At 38.5% G+C, this 20,059-nt stretch overlaps 1 protein-coding gene across 3 annotated transcripts in view; it reads right to left on the minus strand.

The window, feature by feature from the left end:
* Window positions 1–19,531, minus strand: part of CNOT2 (CCR4-NOT transcription complex subunit 2) — a 108,605-nt gene extending 89,074 nt beyond the window's left edge. For 2 of the 3 annotated variants that reach the window (XM_037049455.1, XM_037049453.1), the window contains exon 1: window positions 19,454–19,531. In XM_037049455.1, coding sequence (XP_036905350.1) covers window positions 19,454–19,458 — 5 coding nt within the window. In that variant the 5' untranslated portion in view covers window positions 19,459–19,531. The remainder of the gene's footprint in view (window positions 1–19,453) is intronic. The other variant, XM_037049454.1, reaches the window with a different exon arrangement.
* Window positions 19,532–20,059: the final 528 nt, after the last annotated feature.

The raw sequence follows: 20,059 nt of genomic DNA on the forward strand, positions 1-20,059 counted from the left end.
AAAAAATAAGCAGGTAAGTATTAAAAGCTTTGGACAATAACATTTCATTCAACAAATAATTTGTCAGATCTTATATGAGGTTTTAAACACACATTAGTGAACAAGACAGACTTAATCTCTACTTATGATCTAGTGATGGAATGAGGAATAAAAAAATGTTAGAAATCAAAGGAACTTCTTTTTCTGTTCCAACTGACATATCAGTAATAAAAATATAATATAGTCACGGTCAAGGTGGAGGCATAGGTAAATACAGCTCACCTCCTCACACAAACACATCAAATTTACAACTAAATATAGAACAACCATCACTCAGAACCATCAGATATCTAGTTGAATGAAAGTTTGACAACTACGGAATTAAAGAAACTACATGCATACAGACTGGTAGGAGGGGTAGAAGAGACAAGGAATGAGCTGGTCTCACATTAAGATTACGTATAGTGCATAAAAATTGAGGGAGGATATCTCAGGAGTGAGGAGTCCCAGCCCCACACCAGCCCAGGGTTCCAGAGCCAAGAGAAAAAGTCCGCATACTTCTGGCTGCAAAAACTACTGGGGATTGAGTCAGTGAAAGACACTTCTGGAATTCCAAGCAGTTCCTCTTAAAGAACCCCACACGGACTCAGACTCACTCCTTCTGAGCTCCAGCACCAGAATAGCAGCTTGAAAGGTACCACGGGCATACAGGGAGAAAGTGAAGTGTCTGCCATCAAGGTGAGAGAGTTAGGGGACAGCCTCTTACCAACGAGAAAGGCAAGCCATAGTACCTTTTATGAACCCTCCCCCCAGAGAGCCACAGAGTAGCAGGCTGGTGCCAAAACTGAGACTCCATCAACCTGGCTAAACTATTTACCCTGCTCTGGAGATTCCCAGACTCCCACCCACCCAATCTTCAGGCCCACCCAGGCTGCTTTTCTGTATGAATGGCTGGTCTTGGCTCAAGCTTCACAACATCCTAAATCCCATCAAAAAGCAACCACCAGGCTCAGTGAGCCCCCATCCTTGGTTACCTCTTGCTAAGGGGACCCAGGATCAGCACTAGCAACTGCCAGCCTAGATTCACAGCTTGCTTCACCTGGGAATCTCCAAGCCCAGCACAAGTAGCAGCCATTTCAAATTGCTTTATAGCTCAGGCAGGGTGGCCCCAGGCAAAACATAGCTCGGGGATGACCTTGGCCTGCATCACTCAGGAAACCCCAGAGCCTGTGCACCAGTGGAAAACTACAGATCACACTGAAGTGCCACCACCCTGCCTCTGCACAGCTGATCCTCCAAGGAGGGGAGAGGTTGGTGGTCAGTGGTCAAAGCTAGTCCTTGCAGCTTGACTGGCCTGGATAAATGCTTCACTATGACCTGCCAACATAATCAAGATTTCATTACAAGAGTGTATTCAGCCCACAAGAAGGGTACACCTTGAGTATCCAGCTTGGGTGACAGGAGAGGCTGTGCCACTGGACACTACCAGAAACCTACTACATTAGGCCACACTACAAAGACAAGGAATCATAGCAGCTCCATCAAATACACAGAAACAAACACAGGGAGGTTGCCGAAAGGAGGAGACAAAGAAACCTGGCCCAAATGAAATAACAAATCAAAACTCCAGAAAAAGAACTAAATGAAATGGAGATATGCAATCTAACGGATGCAGAGTTCAAAACACTGGTTATAGGGATGCTCAAGGAACCAAGTGAAGATCTCAATAGCATAAAAGTTACCCAGCTGGAAATAAAAGATACACTAATTAAAATAAGAACAATTTATAAGGAAACAACAGTTAAGTGGATGAAACCAAAAATCAAATCAATGATTTGAAACATAGGAAGCAAAAAACCAAAGAGAACAAGAAAAAAGAATTAAAAAAAAAACACACAAAAAAAATGAGGATAGTGCAAGTAGCCTCTAAAAGTACTTCAAGCGGTCCAACATTTGCATCACAGGGATGCCACAAGAAGAGAAAGAGCAAGAAATTAAAAATCTATTTGAAAATATAACGGGGGGGGGGGGAGAACCTTCCCTAACTTGGTGAAGAAAATAGATGTGCAAGTCCATGAAGCACAGAAAGTCCCCAACAAATGGATGCAAAGAGGTCCACTCCAAGACACATAATAAAAATGCCAAAGGTTAAAGATAAAGACAGAATCTTAAAAACAGCAACAGAAAAGCGGTTTGTTATCTATAGGGGAGTTTCCATAAGACCGTCAGCTGATTTCTCAAAAGAAACTTTACAGGCTGTAAGTGACTGGCAAGAAATATTCAAAGTCATGAAAAGGAGGGCCCTACAGCCAAAACTGCTCTACCCAGCAAAACTATCATTTAGAAATGAAGGACACATAAAGTTTTCCAGACAAGAAAAAAAACGAAGGACTTTACCATCACCATACCATTATTATATGAATAGTTCAAGGGACTTAGTTAAGAAAAAGATCAAAACTATGAACAATAGATGGCAAAAAATACATATCTATCAACAACTGAATCTGAAAAGTAAACTAAGCAAACAAGAACAGAGACAGAATCAATCATGGATACGCAGAGCATTTTAATGGTTGCTGGATCAAAGAGTTTATGGGGTAATAGGTAAAGAGGTGAGGGGATTAAGAAATATAAATAGTTACAGAAGAGCCATGGGGATGTAGAGTATAGGAAATGGAGCCAAAGACTTATGACCCGTGGACACAAACAATAATGTGGGGATTGCCTGAGGGATGGGAGATGCTGGGTAGAAGGAGTAAAATTGGGATAACTATAATAGAATAGTCAATAAAAATATAATTTAAAAAAGAAATACAGATAAACTGTATCTGAAAGTGTTGAAACTGAGAATCTGTAAGAGCAAAAACATATATTGTACCACGTCTTAAGGCTTTAGCATGTGTATTATTTGCCCAAGGCTGGCATATATAATTAAAAATAAAATCCATGTAACTACACAATTTAGGATGTAGACTATTCTGAAGAATGTTCTCCAGTTACTCCTAGTTAATTCCAGCAAATTCAGCAAAACCCTTTTAGTATTGGAACTTTTCCAAATGTGTTAATAAATTACCCTTTCCCTAGAAATAGTAAGCATAATGAACATAAATCACTATCTGGTGCCTGACAATCATTATTAAAAACATCAAAAATTATAAAGGGGTATATCTTGACTAGGATCTGCAGATCTTCAAGATGTTTACAAGTATTATATTATAAATAGGCTTTATAAACAAGTTCTAGATATGAGTGAGTTGTCTTTGTTACATAAATCATTTGCCTTAATTAATATGAAAAAATGGAGGAACAACTTAAGTATTTAAGGTGGCATGATTCCAGTTTCTAGAGTATTATTATGTTTTTAGAAGAAAAAAGTATTTTACGCAAAAGCAATTTTTTTAAACAATAAGAGATGAATAATTAGATCTCACAAGCACACAATATCAGTAACTAGCTTTTACAAGTTACATTGTACTTCATGGTACAATGATCACTTTTCATATTCATCACTCTGTGATTCACTTTCCTTCCTTTGCTACTGCAGCCACTTAGTACTACACTGCTTTCCTTATATGGTATTTACTTTAATGTTTCAAAAGGCTCAGTACCCAAGAGATCTTGCAGATTTAAGAGAGAGAAAAAAATAAAAGTTATTCGCATAACATACACAAAGAACATACAATGTTATATACTACTGCACTGACATTCTCAATACTCTAATAATAAATTATAAGTGCATTTCATTTGTAAGGAAAAATATGTCTGATATTCACAAAAATGTTTGGCTAACAATAATAAAGAGCAAGCACATAAAAATTCAGTTACACATATTGGAAGAACCCAAGGAATACTCAGAATCTTTCATTCTTAATGATAGAATGATCAGGCCAACTTCCTGCTACACCTACATATTTACACACACAAAGTATCAGGACTTCAGCAAGCAAAAATATTCAATATTAATGGGCTTATTATGATAAACATAACAATCTTTTTCTCCCTCTCCACACTTCCTCCTCTCCAAAGTCAAATAAGCCAAATACCTAATTTCATAAAGGACAAACCACATAAACGCAGCAGTACAAGGTAAAATAAATGAATACATGAATCACACCATACAACCACTAATAATAAGGATTCATTACCATAATACTCTCACATACTTTTACATTTAACCAAACACTTTTACTTTCATTTTCTCAATTGTCATCAGGAACATTAGAAGGTATAAATGACTAAAAAGCTGAGGTTCTTCAACACTAGCTGATTTGCCTAAGGACATAGGTAATATATTCATGGAGGACAAACTAAAACCCATCTTAGGAATCCAAGTGTGGTAATTTTTCCAAAATAGCATAATATTCTCCATTAAAGATGAGTATATACTCACAGGTAAATAAATGACCCGACTTTCTCAATTTTTGAAACTTAAATGATAGATGCTATGTCAAGTATTTCCCTTGAACTACCTCCACAATTCTGGAATAGTAACTCTGCATTAAGAAAAAGAAATGGGAACCAAGACTGCTAGGCAAGAACCTATTGTCAGGTGTTTTACATGACTGTATTTCATTCTCTAAAGAGCCTAAGAGAAGCTATTTTATTCATTTTAAGGCAGGGGTGTCAGCCTCATTTTCACCAGGGGCCACACAGCCTCACGTTGCCTTTGAAGGGCTGAATGTAGAGCTCTCTGCTCCTAGTTAAGGAGTAGTTACATCTACACAGCCCTAAAATTACATTCTGCCCTTTGAAGGCAACCGTGAGGTTGATGCGGCCCCTGGTGAAAATGAGGCTGACATCCAGTTTTAAGGAAATGGAGAAAAAGGCACAAAAGCACACACAAAAAACCCCAGCCCTGACTTGTGTAGCAGGGCATCATCCTGCAAACCGAAAGGTCAATGGTTTGATTCCTGGGCAGGGCACATCCCTGGGTTGTGGGTCAGGCGCCCGGTTGAGGACATGCAAGAGGCAACAAATTGATGTTTCTCTCCCTCTTCTCCTCTATCTCTGAAAATAAGTAAAATCTTGAAAGAAAGAGAGAGAAGGAGTTGGAGGAGGAAGGGAGAAAGGAAAAGGAAGAAAGGGGGGGAGGAAAAAGAAAACAAAATGAAAAACTTGCTGTAGATAATGCAACATAACTCAGGTTGTAACTGGCTGTCACATCTGAGTCCTAAGCCAATGCTCTTCCCATTAGATTAATCCCATTTAACGAAGGGATTATTAAATGCCTCTTATGTGTCATGCACCATGCCAACTACTTCAGACAGAATAATGCTAAGATGTATTAATGTACTGAAAATACTACACACAGCCCTGACCCAGTGTAGCTCAGTTCTGGGAAGTGAAAGGTCATCAACTGGACCAAGAGCAAGATGGCAGCATAAACACACAGTACTCGCCTCCTCCCACAACATCAAAATTAAAACTAATCTACAAAACAACCATCATTCAGAACCACATGAAATTTGGGTGAATGGAAGTCATACAACTAGGAAATAAAAGAGGAAGTGGCATCAAAGCTGCTAGCAGGGGCGGAGACAAGGAACAGGCTGCTTTCACACTCATGTGTGGCAGATAAAAATTAGGAGGGATGGTCACCTCTGAGAAGCAAGGTGTCCCAGTCCCACACTAGGCTTCCCAGCCCAGGGTTCCAGTGACAGGAAGAGAAGTCCCCATAACTTCTAAACAAGAATTAAAGATGAGGGAGACAGATGTCCTCTGGAGTCCCAGAAAGTTCCTCTTAAAGGGCCCACATGTGGACTTGTTCAGACCCACTCCCTCTGAGCTCCAGTGCTAGAGCATTAACTCAAAAGGCACCAATAACATATATGGAAAAAGTGAATTGTCTGCCATCAGGGCAAGAACCGGGAGGTAGAGCATATTACCAGACAGAAGGGATGGCAAAGGCCATTTTTTCTTTTCTGAACCCTTCTGCCACAGAGCCAGCAGACAGGGCATCACATCTGAGACTCTTATCAACCTGGCTCTCACACTGTTTGCCCTGCCTCAGCGATTCCCTGAAATCCTACCTCACCCAACTTTCAGGCCCATGCAAGCTATTTCCAGGGGATTTTTCATATTAATGACCTGTCTTGGCTCACGCTTCAGATTTTCCTAAAATCCCTCAAACAAGCAGCATCTAGCCTTGGTGTTCCCTGTACCTCTCGCTAAGTGGCCACAGGCCTAGCACTAGCAGCAGCCATTGTCAGATAACAATGTAGCTCATGCTTAGTGGCCCCACGCAGAACACAGGCAGCAGATGACCTTGGCCTGCACCTCCCAGGAGGGCCCAGAGCCAGCATACTGAGTGGACTGCATCAGAAAATGTTGAAAACACTTCAAGCAACATACTCAATGGGCAGACTCAATGGGCATCAGAGCTCTGCTGAAGTAACGCCTGCTACATCGAGTGTACCACTGCACAGCTGATCCTCCACAGAGGTCAATAGTCTCATGCCAGTCCTCGCAGCTGATTGTCCTGGAGGTAAACACCTCCCACTGGCATTGCCAACAGATGTCAAGTCTCAACTACAAGAGGATTGTGTCCTCAGCCCTGGAGAGAAGTGGGGAGGGAGGAGTTCGTAACTCTAGTGCACCTCTAGTGCCAGGTTGGTTGATTGGGGAGGCAGTGCAAATGTACCCTCAGAACAGCTACTACATTAGGCCCACTCTACCAAGCCTGGAAGACATAGCGGCTCTACCTAATACACAGAGAGGCTGCCAAAATAAGGAGACACAAATATATCCCAAATGAAAGAACAGAACAAAACTCGAGAAAAAGAACTACATAAAATGGAGACAAGCATTCTACTAGATGTAGAGTTCAAAACACTGGTCATAAAGGATGCTCAACGAACTTAATAAAAACCTAAAGAGCATACCCTAACTGAAATGAATAATTTGCAGGGAATCAACAGTAGGATAAAACTGAGAATCAAATCAGTGACTTGGAATATAAGGAAGCAAAAACACCCCATCAGAACAGCAAAAAACAAAAACCAAAAAACAAAAGAACTGAGGATAGTGTAAAGAGCCTCCAGGACAACTTCAAGTACACTTACATTTGCATCATGGGAGTGCCAGAAGGAAAAGAGCAAGAAATTGAAAAGCTGCTTAAAAAATAAATACATAAAACTTCCCTAACTTGGGGAAGTAAATAGATACTCAAGTCCAGGAAGCAGAGTCCCAAACAAGATGAACCAAAAGAAGCCCACACCAAGACATACTATAATTAAAATGCAAAAGGTTAAAGACAAAGAGAGACTCAAAAGCAGTAGTTACCTACAAGGGAGCTCCCTTAAGACTTTCAGCAGATAGCTCAACAGAAACGTTTCAGGCTAGAAACTTGCCAGAAAGGACTGGCAAGAAATATTTTAAGTGATCAAAAAAGCAAGGACCCACGAACCAGACTATACTACCCAGCAAAGCTCTCATTTAGAATCAAAGGACATATAAAGAGCTTCACAGACAAGAAAAAGCTGAAGGAGTTCATCACTCCTAAACTAGTATTATATGAAATGTTAAAGGGTCTTTTTTAAGAAAAAAATATGAACAATAAAATGGTGATAAATACACATCTCTCAGTAACTGAATTTAAAGAATAAACAAAGAAGCAGAAAAGTAAGATTCAGTAAACAAACAAGCAGAGAGAAACAGACCATAGATACAGAGAACATTTTGATAGTGACCTGATGGGAGCAGGTTGGATAAATGAAAAGTCAGAGGGATTAAGAAGTACAGTTGGTAATGACAGAATAGTCATGGGGATGTAAGTTATAGCATAGGGAATATAGTCAATAATATTCTAAAAACTATATATGGTGTCAGGCACATGATTTACCAGGATGATCACTTAGTTATGTAATGTCTAACCACTGTGGTGTATACCTAAAACTAATATAATAATGTTATGTCAACTGTAACTGAAAAATAAAACTCTTTTAAAAAATATTAGACACAAAAACCAATATCTAAGCAAAATTCCTGACAGAAAAACATGTCTAGAATCTTAATAACAAAATAGAATCTTTCTCATTTACAAATTTGATACAAAAAAATAAAACGGGAATAATACAATCTATAAAATAAATTGTGGCTAATTCTCACTTGTCTCAAAGCCTTATCTTTAAGTAGCAAATCCCATTCAAATCAAAAAACAAAACAAAAAAAAATCCCACAACAATCCACAAGAGCCTTTTATTCCTTAAGTCAACTCTATGAGGTATTTTTATTTATCTGTATTTTTTGCAATGAGAAAACTTAAGTTTAGGGAGGATAAGTCACACAGCTAATTAAAAGCAGTACAATGGTAATATCAATTCCATAGCTAGTACCAGAGACTTCAACAACCTCATGAAAAATTTCAGCATAACATTACTCTAATGGGAAATAGATATAATCAGCCTCATTTTGTTCAGTCAAAATGGAACTAAATGGACAATCAGACAACCTGGGAAACTCCAAATCATCATTGTAAAATTATTAACTTTTGCTATTAAAAAGTGGTATGTAATGCATACTATTAAAGTAGTAATTTGCTCAAACTGCATTCATAAGGAATCAATTCCTTTCACTTAAAAACATACACTTGGGCTTTTCTTTTTTTTGCAAGTCAGAATTAACACATAATGCTAGCAACCTAAAATAAAAGCATTACTACTGTTAAGTAGTATTGTTAGTAACATGATACTACTTAACACTAGTACACACTTGTAAAATAGGTACTTTCAGTGATATATACCTATCAGCTCCTATGAATTATGTTAACTTAGGTTTTCTTGGTATCAGTTTAATTTATGCAAATAATGTTAAACCTCAAGCCTGCAAATAATGTCAAATAGCATTTAAACTCTGCCTGCCCTATAACTCACCCTGCCCTAATGGGTAATAAATTTCACCCATTAATGTAAAACTTTGAAATAAGGGCACCAGTTTATATACATATAAAAAGTTCTCTGAAAAACCGAATCTAGAGTTTCAAGTCACATAATTCTTTAATATTTGATTATGTGTATATTACAGTTGTCCCATCAACTCTTCTTTTATTCCCCTCCGCCCAGAACCCTGCCTCCAACCAGCATTCTTCAACCTTAGTTTATATCCGTAGGTCATATATATATATATATTAAGTTCTTTAGTTTCTCCATCTCCTACAGTATTCTTAACCTCCCCGTCTATTTTGTACATAATCACTGATGCTTCTTATTCCCTGTACCTTTTCCCCCATTTCCCTCTCTCCGCTGATAACCCTCCATGTGATCTCAATTTGTTACTCCTCTAGTTATTTGCTTAGTTTTTATGTTCAGTTGTTCAAAGTTGTGCATTTGTTATCATTTTATGTTCATATTTTTTCTCATTTTCTTTTTCTTAGATAAGTTCCTCTAACATTTCATATACTAAGGGCTTGCTGATGATGAACTCCTTTAACTTGTCCATATCTCAGAAGCACTTTATCTGCCTTTCCATGATGGCTTTGCTGGATAGAGTGATCTTGGACATCAGTCCTTGCCTTTCCCGACTTCAAATACTTCTTTCCAGCCCCTTCTTGCCTGCAAGCTTTCTTTTGAGAAATCGATGATAGTCTTATGGGAACTCTTCTGTAACTTGTTTCCTTTTTTTCTCTTGCTACTTTTAAGATTCTCTCATCTTTAATGTTGGGTAATGTAATCATGGAGTGCCTTGATGTGTTTTCTCTTGGATCCACCTTCTTCGGGACTCTCTGAGCTTTCTGGACTTCCTGGAAGTCTAGATCCTTCACCAGATTGGGTAAGTTCTCCATCATTATTTTTTCAAGTAAGTTTTCAAGTTCTTGCTCTTTCTCTTCTTCTAGCACCCCTATGATTCAGATGTTTGAATGTTCAAAGTTGTCCTGGAGATTCCTAAGCCTCTCGTCATTTTTTTGAATTCTTGTTTCTTCATTTTGTTCTGGTTGAATATTGATTTCTTCCTTCTCCAAATCACCGATTTGAGTCCCAGTTTCCTTCCCTTCACTATCGGTTCCCTATATATTTTTATTTCACTTTTCAGAGCCTTCACTTTTTCCTGTATTTTGCAACCATACTCAACCAATTCTGTGAGCATCACAATTACTAGTGTTTTGAATTCTGCACCTGATAGGTTGGCTATCTCTTCAACACTCAGTTCTATTTTTGGAGCTCTGATCTGTTCTTCTGTTTGTGACACTTTTGTTGTTGTTGTTGTTGTCTCAGAGCCCCATTGCATTTTAAGGGGTAGAGCCTTAGGTATTCACCATGGCAGGGCAACCCACGTCACTGCATTGTGGTGCTGCATGTGAGGGAAGGTCAGAGAAGGAATGAGGCTGCTTGGTCAGCTCTCAGCCAGCTTCAGTCACCTCCCCCACTTCCTACAAGCAAATTTGGCCTTTCTGGTGCTGATTCCCAGGTGGGTGGGTTAGTGTATGTTCTAAGACCCTGTGGGTCTCTCCAACGAACTCTCCTGTGAGGCTGGGAGTTTCTCCCACTGCCACAACCCCCACAAATTTTCATAGTCAAAAGTTTTGAGACTTTATTTCCCCTCACTGGACTCTGGGTTCTGCAGTCTGTCTCACTCCCCAGTTGTTCCTCCTGGTTTATCCGCATGCAATGTTGGTCTGCCCAATCTGCCAGCTGCTGCCTTGCCCACTTAGTCCTCCAGCTGCCACCTTGCTGTGCATCCTCTCCACCCCAGCTGCCCACCTCCACCCCTCCTACCAGTCTAGATGAATGTTTCTTCTTTACCTCCTTGGTTGTCAGACTTCCATACAGTCCAATTTGGGGGCAGTTCTGGTTGTTTTGTTTTTAAATTTGTTTTTGTCCTTCTTTTGTGGTTGTGCAAAGAGACCACGTGTATCTACTTATGCCTCCATCTTGGCCGGAAGAATAAAAATCACACAGCTCTTAACAAATAAGAAATTCTGCCAATACAAATAAAAAAAATCTAATGGAGGGAAAATAATTTTTCAAAAATTTCACAAACACTGTATACTATACAGCATCAATCTTGTAGTTTTAATTATAAGTCAACTGTGGAGTATAAAGTCTGCCCATGAACCACAAACATGATTATCACTTGCACTGTTAAAATAAAAACTTGCTTATTTCTCATCACGTAAGAAAGTCTCTCACACGATGACAAATTCATGCCTTCAACCAACTTCTCATGAGGTCTCAGAACTCCATTAGGAATGACAGCAAATTACTCTGCTGTTCTCCAAGTCCAGTACATACTCCAAGGAGTTGTGTATTTGTAATGTTATTTCCATACACTCACCACCCACCTAGTGAACTCCAAATGGTCCTTTCAAACCCTGAAATCAACACATTAACTCCCTCAAACAAGACTGTCCTACTCTAGCATATATAGCCACAGCATGCACCTTAAAAACTAAACTTGAAGAATTATTCGGCACACCTATAATAGTGCATGGCACATGGTAACAATTATTGACCTGTTCAAGGAAATCTGATGGAACATGAAAACCACTAATAATTAATTTCTAACAAAAAACTATTATCTAAAACCTTGCCAAACTAAAAACTCTTAAAAGTTTGATGAGTCTATGCAAACACAAAGTTTTAAGTTTGTTCTCCTTTATAATTTTACACTAATACAGACCCCAATTCTACCTGATCCTGAAAACATCTGTACATCCTCTTAATAAAAAATACTCCCTCCTCCCTATACCTCTTATAAAATTTATTATAAATTATTTGGTCCACCAAAGTATTGTCAGCAGGTGAAAGACAAGAATTATGTCTAATTTATCTCCTTTTCTTCACTTCAGAATTTACTCCTATTTAAGAAGAAAGCATTAAGTAACTTTATAAAACAACATGCAAAACTTGACCCTATCTCAGAGCCTTCTATTCTCTCTGCCTGGAAAACAATCACCCAGATTTTTGCACAACTTTTTCTTTTTCAGATAGCTGCTCAAATGCTACCTCCAGAAAGGTCTTCCCTCATTATCCTACTTAAAATAGTCTCACCTTTCAACCCTAATCAATTGTTGTGTTCTTATCCCTTTTACTTTCTCCATCACAATTACCGCTTTCTGAAATTGTTTATTTAGTTGTTTACTTGTTTATTTTATGCCTGCCCTCTAAGATGTTAGCTGCATGAAGGTAGATTTGTCTTATTCACCATCATATATACCCAGTAGTACCACAATGTCTAAAAAAGAATAAACAAAGTATTCTCAAATTAAAGGATTTAGTTGAAAATGTCTAAAATGCTAACATCCAACCATGAGAACCTAAATTTAAATTTATACAGTTTTTATCCTAATGCTACTAAAAAAACAAGTAAATTCTATAAATTTTTTATCTACAGAAAAAAATCGACTTTTTATTATTTTATTTTATTCATTTGATTTTGGAGGGAGAGGAAGGGAAAGAGAGACATAGATTTTTGTTGATCCGCTTATTTACACATTCATTGTTTGATTTTTTTTGAGCCCCAACTAGGGATTAAATCCTCAACCTTGGTATACCAAGACAACACCCTAACCAACTGAGCTACCTTGCCAAGGAAACTCTTAACTTTTTAAAAACAGATTTTAGGTTGAAAGTGACTTTAAGAGATTAAGCCCAGTGATTTTCAAACTACATGCTCTATAACAACCTAAGAGCAGTGACAGGTCAAATTCCCTGAACATTTGACTATAGCTGTTTTACACATACATATTTATTTTAGAATGTGTGATTCAGATACATACAGAAAACAAAAGTTCATTAGACAGTCATGTGTCACTTAAGAATGAGGATATATTACGAGAAGTGCATCATTAGTCAGTTATCTTTGTGGGATTGTAGAGTTTACTTACACAAACCTGGATGGTATAGCTACTATACCTAGGCTATATGGTAACTATTGCTCCTAGACTACAAACCTATATAGCATGTTACTATACAAAACAGAGCAAGATTAATGAAGCACAAGAGAAAATGATGCAATCAAGAGATGCAATAAACATGAGGCACACGAGGCTACTACTGGCATAACATGACACACTGTTTTAGAGCAAACTTTTTTATAAGGAGAAAGAGTACTCTGAAATAATAATAAAATGTGTAATATAGTATATATACAAAGCAGTTAAGTCATTTATCACTATCATCAAGTATGTACTCTGCATACAGGGGTTGGCAAAAACAGGTTTTACAGTTGTGAGTTTATAGAAAAACAGTTTATTCTTGTATTATCACTTATTATTTTTCATATGAACTGTAAACCAACTTTTGCTCTCCCCTGTAATTGTATATGCTATATTTTTATATGACTACCAGCATCATCATGTGATAAAATGCACTGTGCTACAAATTAAGGATTTCTGTGCTCTGTCACTAACTGATGGAAAATTTTCAGTTCCATTATTATCTTGTGTGACCACCATTACACATGCAGTCTGTCACTGAGAGAAACACCATTAAGTGGCCCATGACTGTATATCAAATTTAAATGCTTTGAATACTGCTATCTCCAATGCTAGGTTAAACGGTTTTGCTATCAACCTCAAATAACGTCTTGCTTGACGTTTATGAATATATCTATAACTTTGCATAAACATGCACAGATTAGAAAGGTAACAGCTCTACTTATTTTTTCTAATCTAAGGATAGACATGGTCACACACATTAAATTATAAAAATTATAATCCTAAAGCACTATTCTGTGTACTTAATCAAGGCAAACCTCAAGGCATCTGCTCAGCATATAATCTTGCAAAATAACTGTGCAATAAGTAAATTTGCAAAATGTGGTATCAGTGTGATATATCACCTTTTCTCACTGTAACAGTATTATTACTTAAAGTTTTGGTATTTCTCGGTAAATGCTTGTAATTTTTAAAAATATGAGCAGCTGATGTATTTTGCCAGAAAATCAAGCTTTAAACAACAATTTCCTACTACTCCTCTTTCAAATTCCTGTTATTACTTTAATTATCCTGAATCTGCAAGATGACCAATTAAAAACAAAAATAAACCCTGTACTTACACCTACTTAATATAATAAATCTGGGTCTTTCCTATAGTGTAGCATTAAGTGAGAAAGGTTTTAGATGCTGAATTCAGTCTAAGGATTAAATGGCCTTTATAATCCTCAATTACGAATTCTCATAGTGACCAAGACAGCTTGATTGTTTTATCTTTATGCTAATGTTAAAAATTTACCCTTATTTAGCTCTGGTGAGTGTGGCTCAGTGCATTGAGCCCTGGCCTGCAAACCAAAAGGTCACCAGTTGATTCCCAGTCAGGGCACACGCCTGGGTTGCGGGTGGGCCAGGTTCCCAGTAGGGGGAGCATGAAAGGCAACCACACATTGATGTTTCCCTGTCTTTCTTCCCACCTCTAAAGAAACATTTTTTAAAATTAACTGTATTTAAAAATTAACATCAAAATGGCAACCATGTATAATTGAAGCTGTAAAGAATTTTTAAAATACTAATGAAATTAAGCCAAAAGGAATCAGGTACTTTGAATGGTATGGTGAACTTACAGAATATTATTATTTAACCAGTCTAAAGGAGACCTTTACAAACTGAAAATTAAATACAAAACTGTATGTAGGACAAGCATTATAATATATAATGTAAAAAGTAATACTAATACACACTTCTGCCAGATGACACAAAACCAAACATTCCTCTCCCAAACACATTGCATTACATAATCAATCATTACATTTTGTCCAGATGCTGGTCCAAAATGCAGTTATGTTTCAACATCCATACATATAAATGGAAAAATAGTACATCAATATGTTTGAAAAAAAGCAAGTCAAGATTACTCACTGTTACTTAAATTAATAGAACACATAATTTTCTCTTGCTTAATTTATCATTCCTCAGCAAAGTAGAAATTTACTAAGTGTGCATTCTTATCTACTTTCAGACAAGGAAAGACATCAATTCAGTAAAAGCAGAGAAAGGATTGGTGTCCTGAGTATCAGATTAAATTCTCTTTAAAAATATATACCCTCTCTATATTAGTAGTTTTTGGTCATTAAAAAGCCTCTGGAAATATATAGACAAATAAAACATAAAAGATTTCTAAAATCTAAGTTAAATGTTAGTATCTCCATTAAATACAACTGGGAGTCATTTGCCCAATTTCTGTCTCTGTATCTGAAAAAATAAGGGGCGGGTAAAATAGGTGCAAAATCTCTTACTCAAACCCTAAAAGGCCAAATGTTTGTAAGAATTGGAATTTCTCAGATCTTAGAAAGTTAAAATAGTGTATATATCATACATAAACTAACATGGTTAAGCAACGGTAAATATTTATTAGAGTGTACTATAAATATAAAATATCTCCCTCAACCAATGACCTTAGCCACCTTAGCCATACAAAATACAGTAAGATAACAGATCTAAACACTCTGCCAGAAGCATTTTATTACTAACATCCTTCCCTTTGTTCTACATTCACTCTACACACTTTTCCCTAAAAAGCTGATTATTTGTTTTCCCTAGGTAATTCAGAAGCAAAACTGTAAGGACTCAAAGTAAAGGAATGCAGGATGCTCTTCTCCCATTCCCTTTCCAATCTGCCATTTCTACTGTAGATTGGGAAACAGAGTGTCAAATGACAATCTGGCAACAGTTCAGTTTACTGCATATTTATTGATAACCTACTAAAAACTATACACTATAAAAAATACTAGTGATGTCAAGATAAATAGGACAAGGCCCTACCTCTTAGGGGCTTACAGTTCACTGAAGGTATGGTGGATAATGGGGTTGGACAGTAAATTACCGTACAGTGGAGCACATTTAATAAAAGCAGTATGACAAAAGGATTTTGAGAGCCAGATACATTTTCATTAGAAAAGTGATAGAATAGAGTAGAATTCTGAAGAATGGTAAGTTAATCAAACAGAGAAATTATAGTAAAAGTATACCCACCTCACATACACACAAAACAAAAAAAGAAAGGAAAACTTTCAGGATAGGTGGCAAACACGTCTAATAGGTCTAATACACACACATACACACACACAGACTTGGATCCTGAATCTAAACATATACGACATATTAAAGTGTATCCCGAAAATGGAAATTTTCTGGGTTTTTCCCTCTGGATAATTCATTTTGCATTTTCATATTATATAAGCTAAGAGTCTTACAAAAAAAATAACATTGTGAATCATTTTATTAGTTCAAAATGCAGTATACTCCCAAATAATATACCTGGAGATTTGCATGTGTATTTCAGAGAACAAGCTGTTAGAAAACACATTAGGAATTACTTTCAGGTCATCTTAATAGTGCTAAATAAATAAATGAACAAACCGTATCAGCATGTTTTAAGAGTTTAACAAAGGAAGCCAAATGGAAAAACCAAAGTAACAAAAAATATATATATTTACTATATAAATTGAGAAAGGAAAGGTTCAATGAACAAAACCAAGGTAAAAATGATAAAATAATTTTAAAAACTTAAAATCCTAATGCTTATTCTATTTCTTTTCAAAGGCAGACTTTCTACAACAGACAGCAATTTTAGTATACAGCTCTTTTTTAATTATTTGGGAAAAGTCACAATGGAATTCAGTTCACTGGAGTATCACCAGTAGAAATCATCCTCAGTAAGAACAGTCACCTGTATAATGAACCAGAATGGCTCCTATCATAGCACGAGATCCCTTGATATCAATACTGTATGTAATTCTATTCAAACATTACAGTGTACTCAGGTTAACTCTGCCAGTAAACTGCCCTACCTAGTACCTTGGTTTCTTTCGCTTCTTCATATTACAAAACCTACTACATCTCTACGTAACAAAATCTTACTTGGTATCATCCTCTAGGACTATCACTGTTTGCATAAGTTGTCCTCAAATGCCTATTTTAAGCAAGCACACGGAAAGTTTGCTTTATGTAATCATAACAGAATGAACTTTCTACAGTTAAAATTTTTAAGACAAAGAGCAAAAAAATTGTTAACTTATTTACCAGTCTATTAATGTATACTCATTATTTCCTACACAAGAAATCTTAGGAAGCAAATTTGTCACTAAAAGGGCAAACAAAACATTAACTCCCTACAGAGTGTGAAAAATTCTGTGTCTTTCAAAATACAAGTACTTTTAATATTAATATTTATTGAAGAGATAAAAATAAAACTGTGTTAGAAGCATTTCTAAAAAATCTACTCATAAATCTGAAGTAGTTATTCACTTTTGAAGAAACAGACATCCAGGTTTTAACTAACTGTAAAGTATCTCTCAAGAATTAAAAAGTAAATGAAATACCCCAAATTAAGTAAAAACATACGTAATTAATTCTCTTAAGGAGGAATAGTTTTTTATTTTATCTTCAAGATCAAGTACTTTGCAAAAAAGAGACATAAGTCACTCATCCTCATACATCTTGCCCTCATTTTTCCACCATGTAAGTTTACTTTAAAACGAAAGTGTAATAGAAACTGAAAATTTTTTGAAGGTTCTATTTGTTGCTTGGTTGAACATAAAGGCAATTCTCATCCCCCAAGAGTATCAGATTGGGTTGCAGGTATCTCCATACAGTATACTTAGAATAAAAGGTTTCTGCCAACAAATGATACCTACATTAATTCATTTTTATTGATGCAACATTACTCAGAATTCAAAAAATGTGAAAGCTTTTTGGTTCCTTTCAAAAGTACAAAGTATTCACAGAAATCACAGTAATTCAAGCCCTCGGGGGAAAAATTATAGAAAAGGAACTTTTTAAAATTAAATGAGGATATTGAAGTCAACAAAAGTGAAGCAGGAATTTTGCCTTTTTACAGTGAAATCTTGTACTTTTACTACTGATTTAATATTACAAAAGAACACAGAACTAGAGAGTAGTTCACCATAAAAAGCTTCCTAAAGATATTGGTCCATTTATAAGTATTTCAATAAAAAGAAATACGAACGTAGACATCTAACAATTTGAATGTAGTAGACATTTAACCATTTCAATCCACCCTTTAAATCTAGAATAAAATCATCTTCCATAACTGCAAAAGAGCTGTGTTCACTGACATTTGGGAAACAAATGTCTAAAAAAAGCAAGTATTCCCTAACAACTTAACATACACGTGATTATGTAAATGAATAAATACTACCCCACCCCATGCCCAATAATCTGTTGTTTCAAAGAGCAAATCAAAAGTTGCACTTATTCCAGAGGTCTACAAATTCCTAATATTAAGCATGACAGGAAATGTGTTCAACTTTCAACTAAATTCAAGTATGGCCTCTCTCATGAACATTTCGTGGAACCTTCTACCATTTCGCCAAGAATTTGAGGGTTGATATCAGTGCATACTTAATTTTCTTATCAGAAACCGTCCTGAGGATTAATGAATAGGATCTTTTGACCAAGAGTTTTCGAAAATGAAACCAAAGGTGTTCAGTCGGTCTTTTGGATGTTGAAAAGTGAAGGCACCTCCAAGGATTCAAAGGAAGTTGATGTTGAGGTTCCTTCCGAGTGTGGTACCCGTATGTAAGACTTTTATGCTGGTAATTACCGTATTCACTGGGCCTGGAATAACTGCAAATTCTAAAACCTTGGAAATGCTTTTACAAAAGACTACAACTCGCATTCCAAAACGATCTCAGTCACCAAGAGCCACAAGGTCTTTTCCTAGAGCCTCACCTAAGAACTAGGAGGGCCTCTTTTAACCCCACTCATTTCTTCCGTAAAACTTTTAAGTTAGACTCAAGCCAGCAAAAGGTGGAGAGGCTCCGGCGGAAGTAGAAACCCTGGGCCAGCAACTTCACAGACCCAAGCGTCTCGGGTTCCTCCGCCACCCCAGGACTCTCCGGCCTCGGTGTCTACCGCAGCACGGAAGCTTCGCCCGTGGCAGAAGCAGCACCACAGTTGCACTCCTTCGTGACCCAAAGCCTTCGGTATGCCAGCGCCTGGAGGCTCCTAGGACCCGTTAGCCAGTCCAATGTCCCTCATCTTTTACACAGACACACACACACAAGTTGCAGGTGATGTGCGTGTACTGAGAGAATGTGAACAGCCTAGGACTGTGGCAGCTCCGTCTAAAGCGGGCCGGGGCTCCTTGGCCACCGCCGCTGCTGCCTTCTCTTCTTCCTCAGGAAACAGTGCGGCGCAGGCTCCTACGAGCTGGCGGGAGCCTGTGGGAGCGCAGCCTGAGGAAAACCCCAGCGCCCTCGGAAGGGACCGGGCCTAGAAACCAGAGCTGCAGCTGCAGCTACCCGAGTGCCGCGACGCCTTACGTCCTATCCACCACCCTCTCATACACACCCCCTCCCTCCACCGCCGCCACCCCCCCCCCTCCCCGCCCGCTCCGCTCTCCCTCTCTCGATTGGAGCCGAGACAAAAGCAACGGGAAGCGGCGGGCCGGGACGCTGCCCGCGGACCCCAGGTGCGACCGGACCGGCCCCGAGGCATTCCCCTGCCTTGCGGGGGTCCCGAATCCGCTGCCCCAGCCGCGCGCCCCGCTGCCAGACTTCCGAAAATTTGCCAAAAACTCACCGCATGAATTTTCTTGTCCCGCGGATCCAAGATGGCGACGTATCCACCGCGGAGGCTGCTGGGAGCAAGACCTTTACCCTCTGACCCCCACCGTGACCCCCTTCGTTCCGGCTATCCTCAAGGCGGCGGCGGAAGGTGGGAGCAGGGATCGCAGACCCAACAAGGTTGCGGGGTGCGTAGACTTCTTTCCGTGTCTTTGGGAGTGAGTGGGGAGAGGCGTTTCACTCCACCTCGTCCCTCCGTCGCCCTCCACCGTGTCTCCCACCAGCTCACCCGGAGGCTCGTAGCTTTCCCGTCGCCGTTATAGCGAGCTGGGCCTGTGCGGCCGCTACAGTTCCTCTGAGGCGGGCTGCTTGCTTCACAAGAGGGCGCGGGCCCCGGGTGCGAGGTGGGCCGCGGGGTCCAGGGGCGGGGAATGGTGAGGTGGCATGGGTCCGCCCTCCCCCGGGATGCTGAGCGTGTTTCTGTTTGTGTTTGTGTACGCGTTGGCCACCCCGCCCCACCACCCAGCACCTGCAACGAATTGATCGCTGTCTCTTTTTCCTGTCTCAGTCCCCGCACCCTCTGGTGCTGGTGCAGGAGCTTCCAGGGACCCGGAGCAAGTCA

The sequence above is a fragment of the Sturnira hondurensis genome, unplaced genomic scaffold (genome assembly GCF_014824575.4).
Source record: "Sturnira hondurensis isolate 20B ecotype Veracruz unplaced genomic scaffold, ASM1482457v3 Scaffold0006496, whole genome shotgun sequence".
NCBI lineage: Eukaryota > Metazoa > Chordata > Mammalia > Chiroptera > Phyllostomidae > Sturnira > Sturnira hondurensis.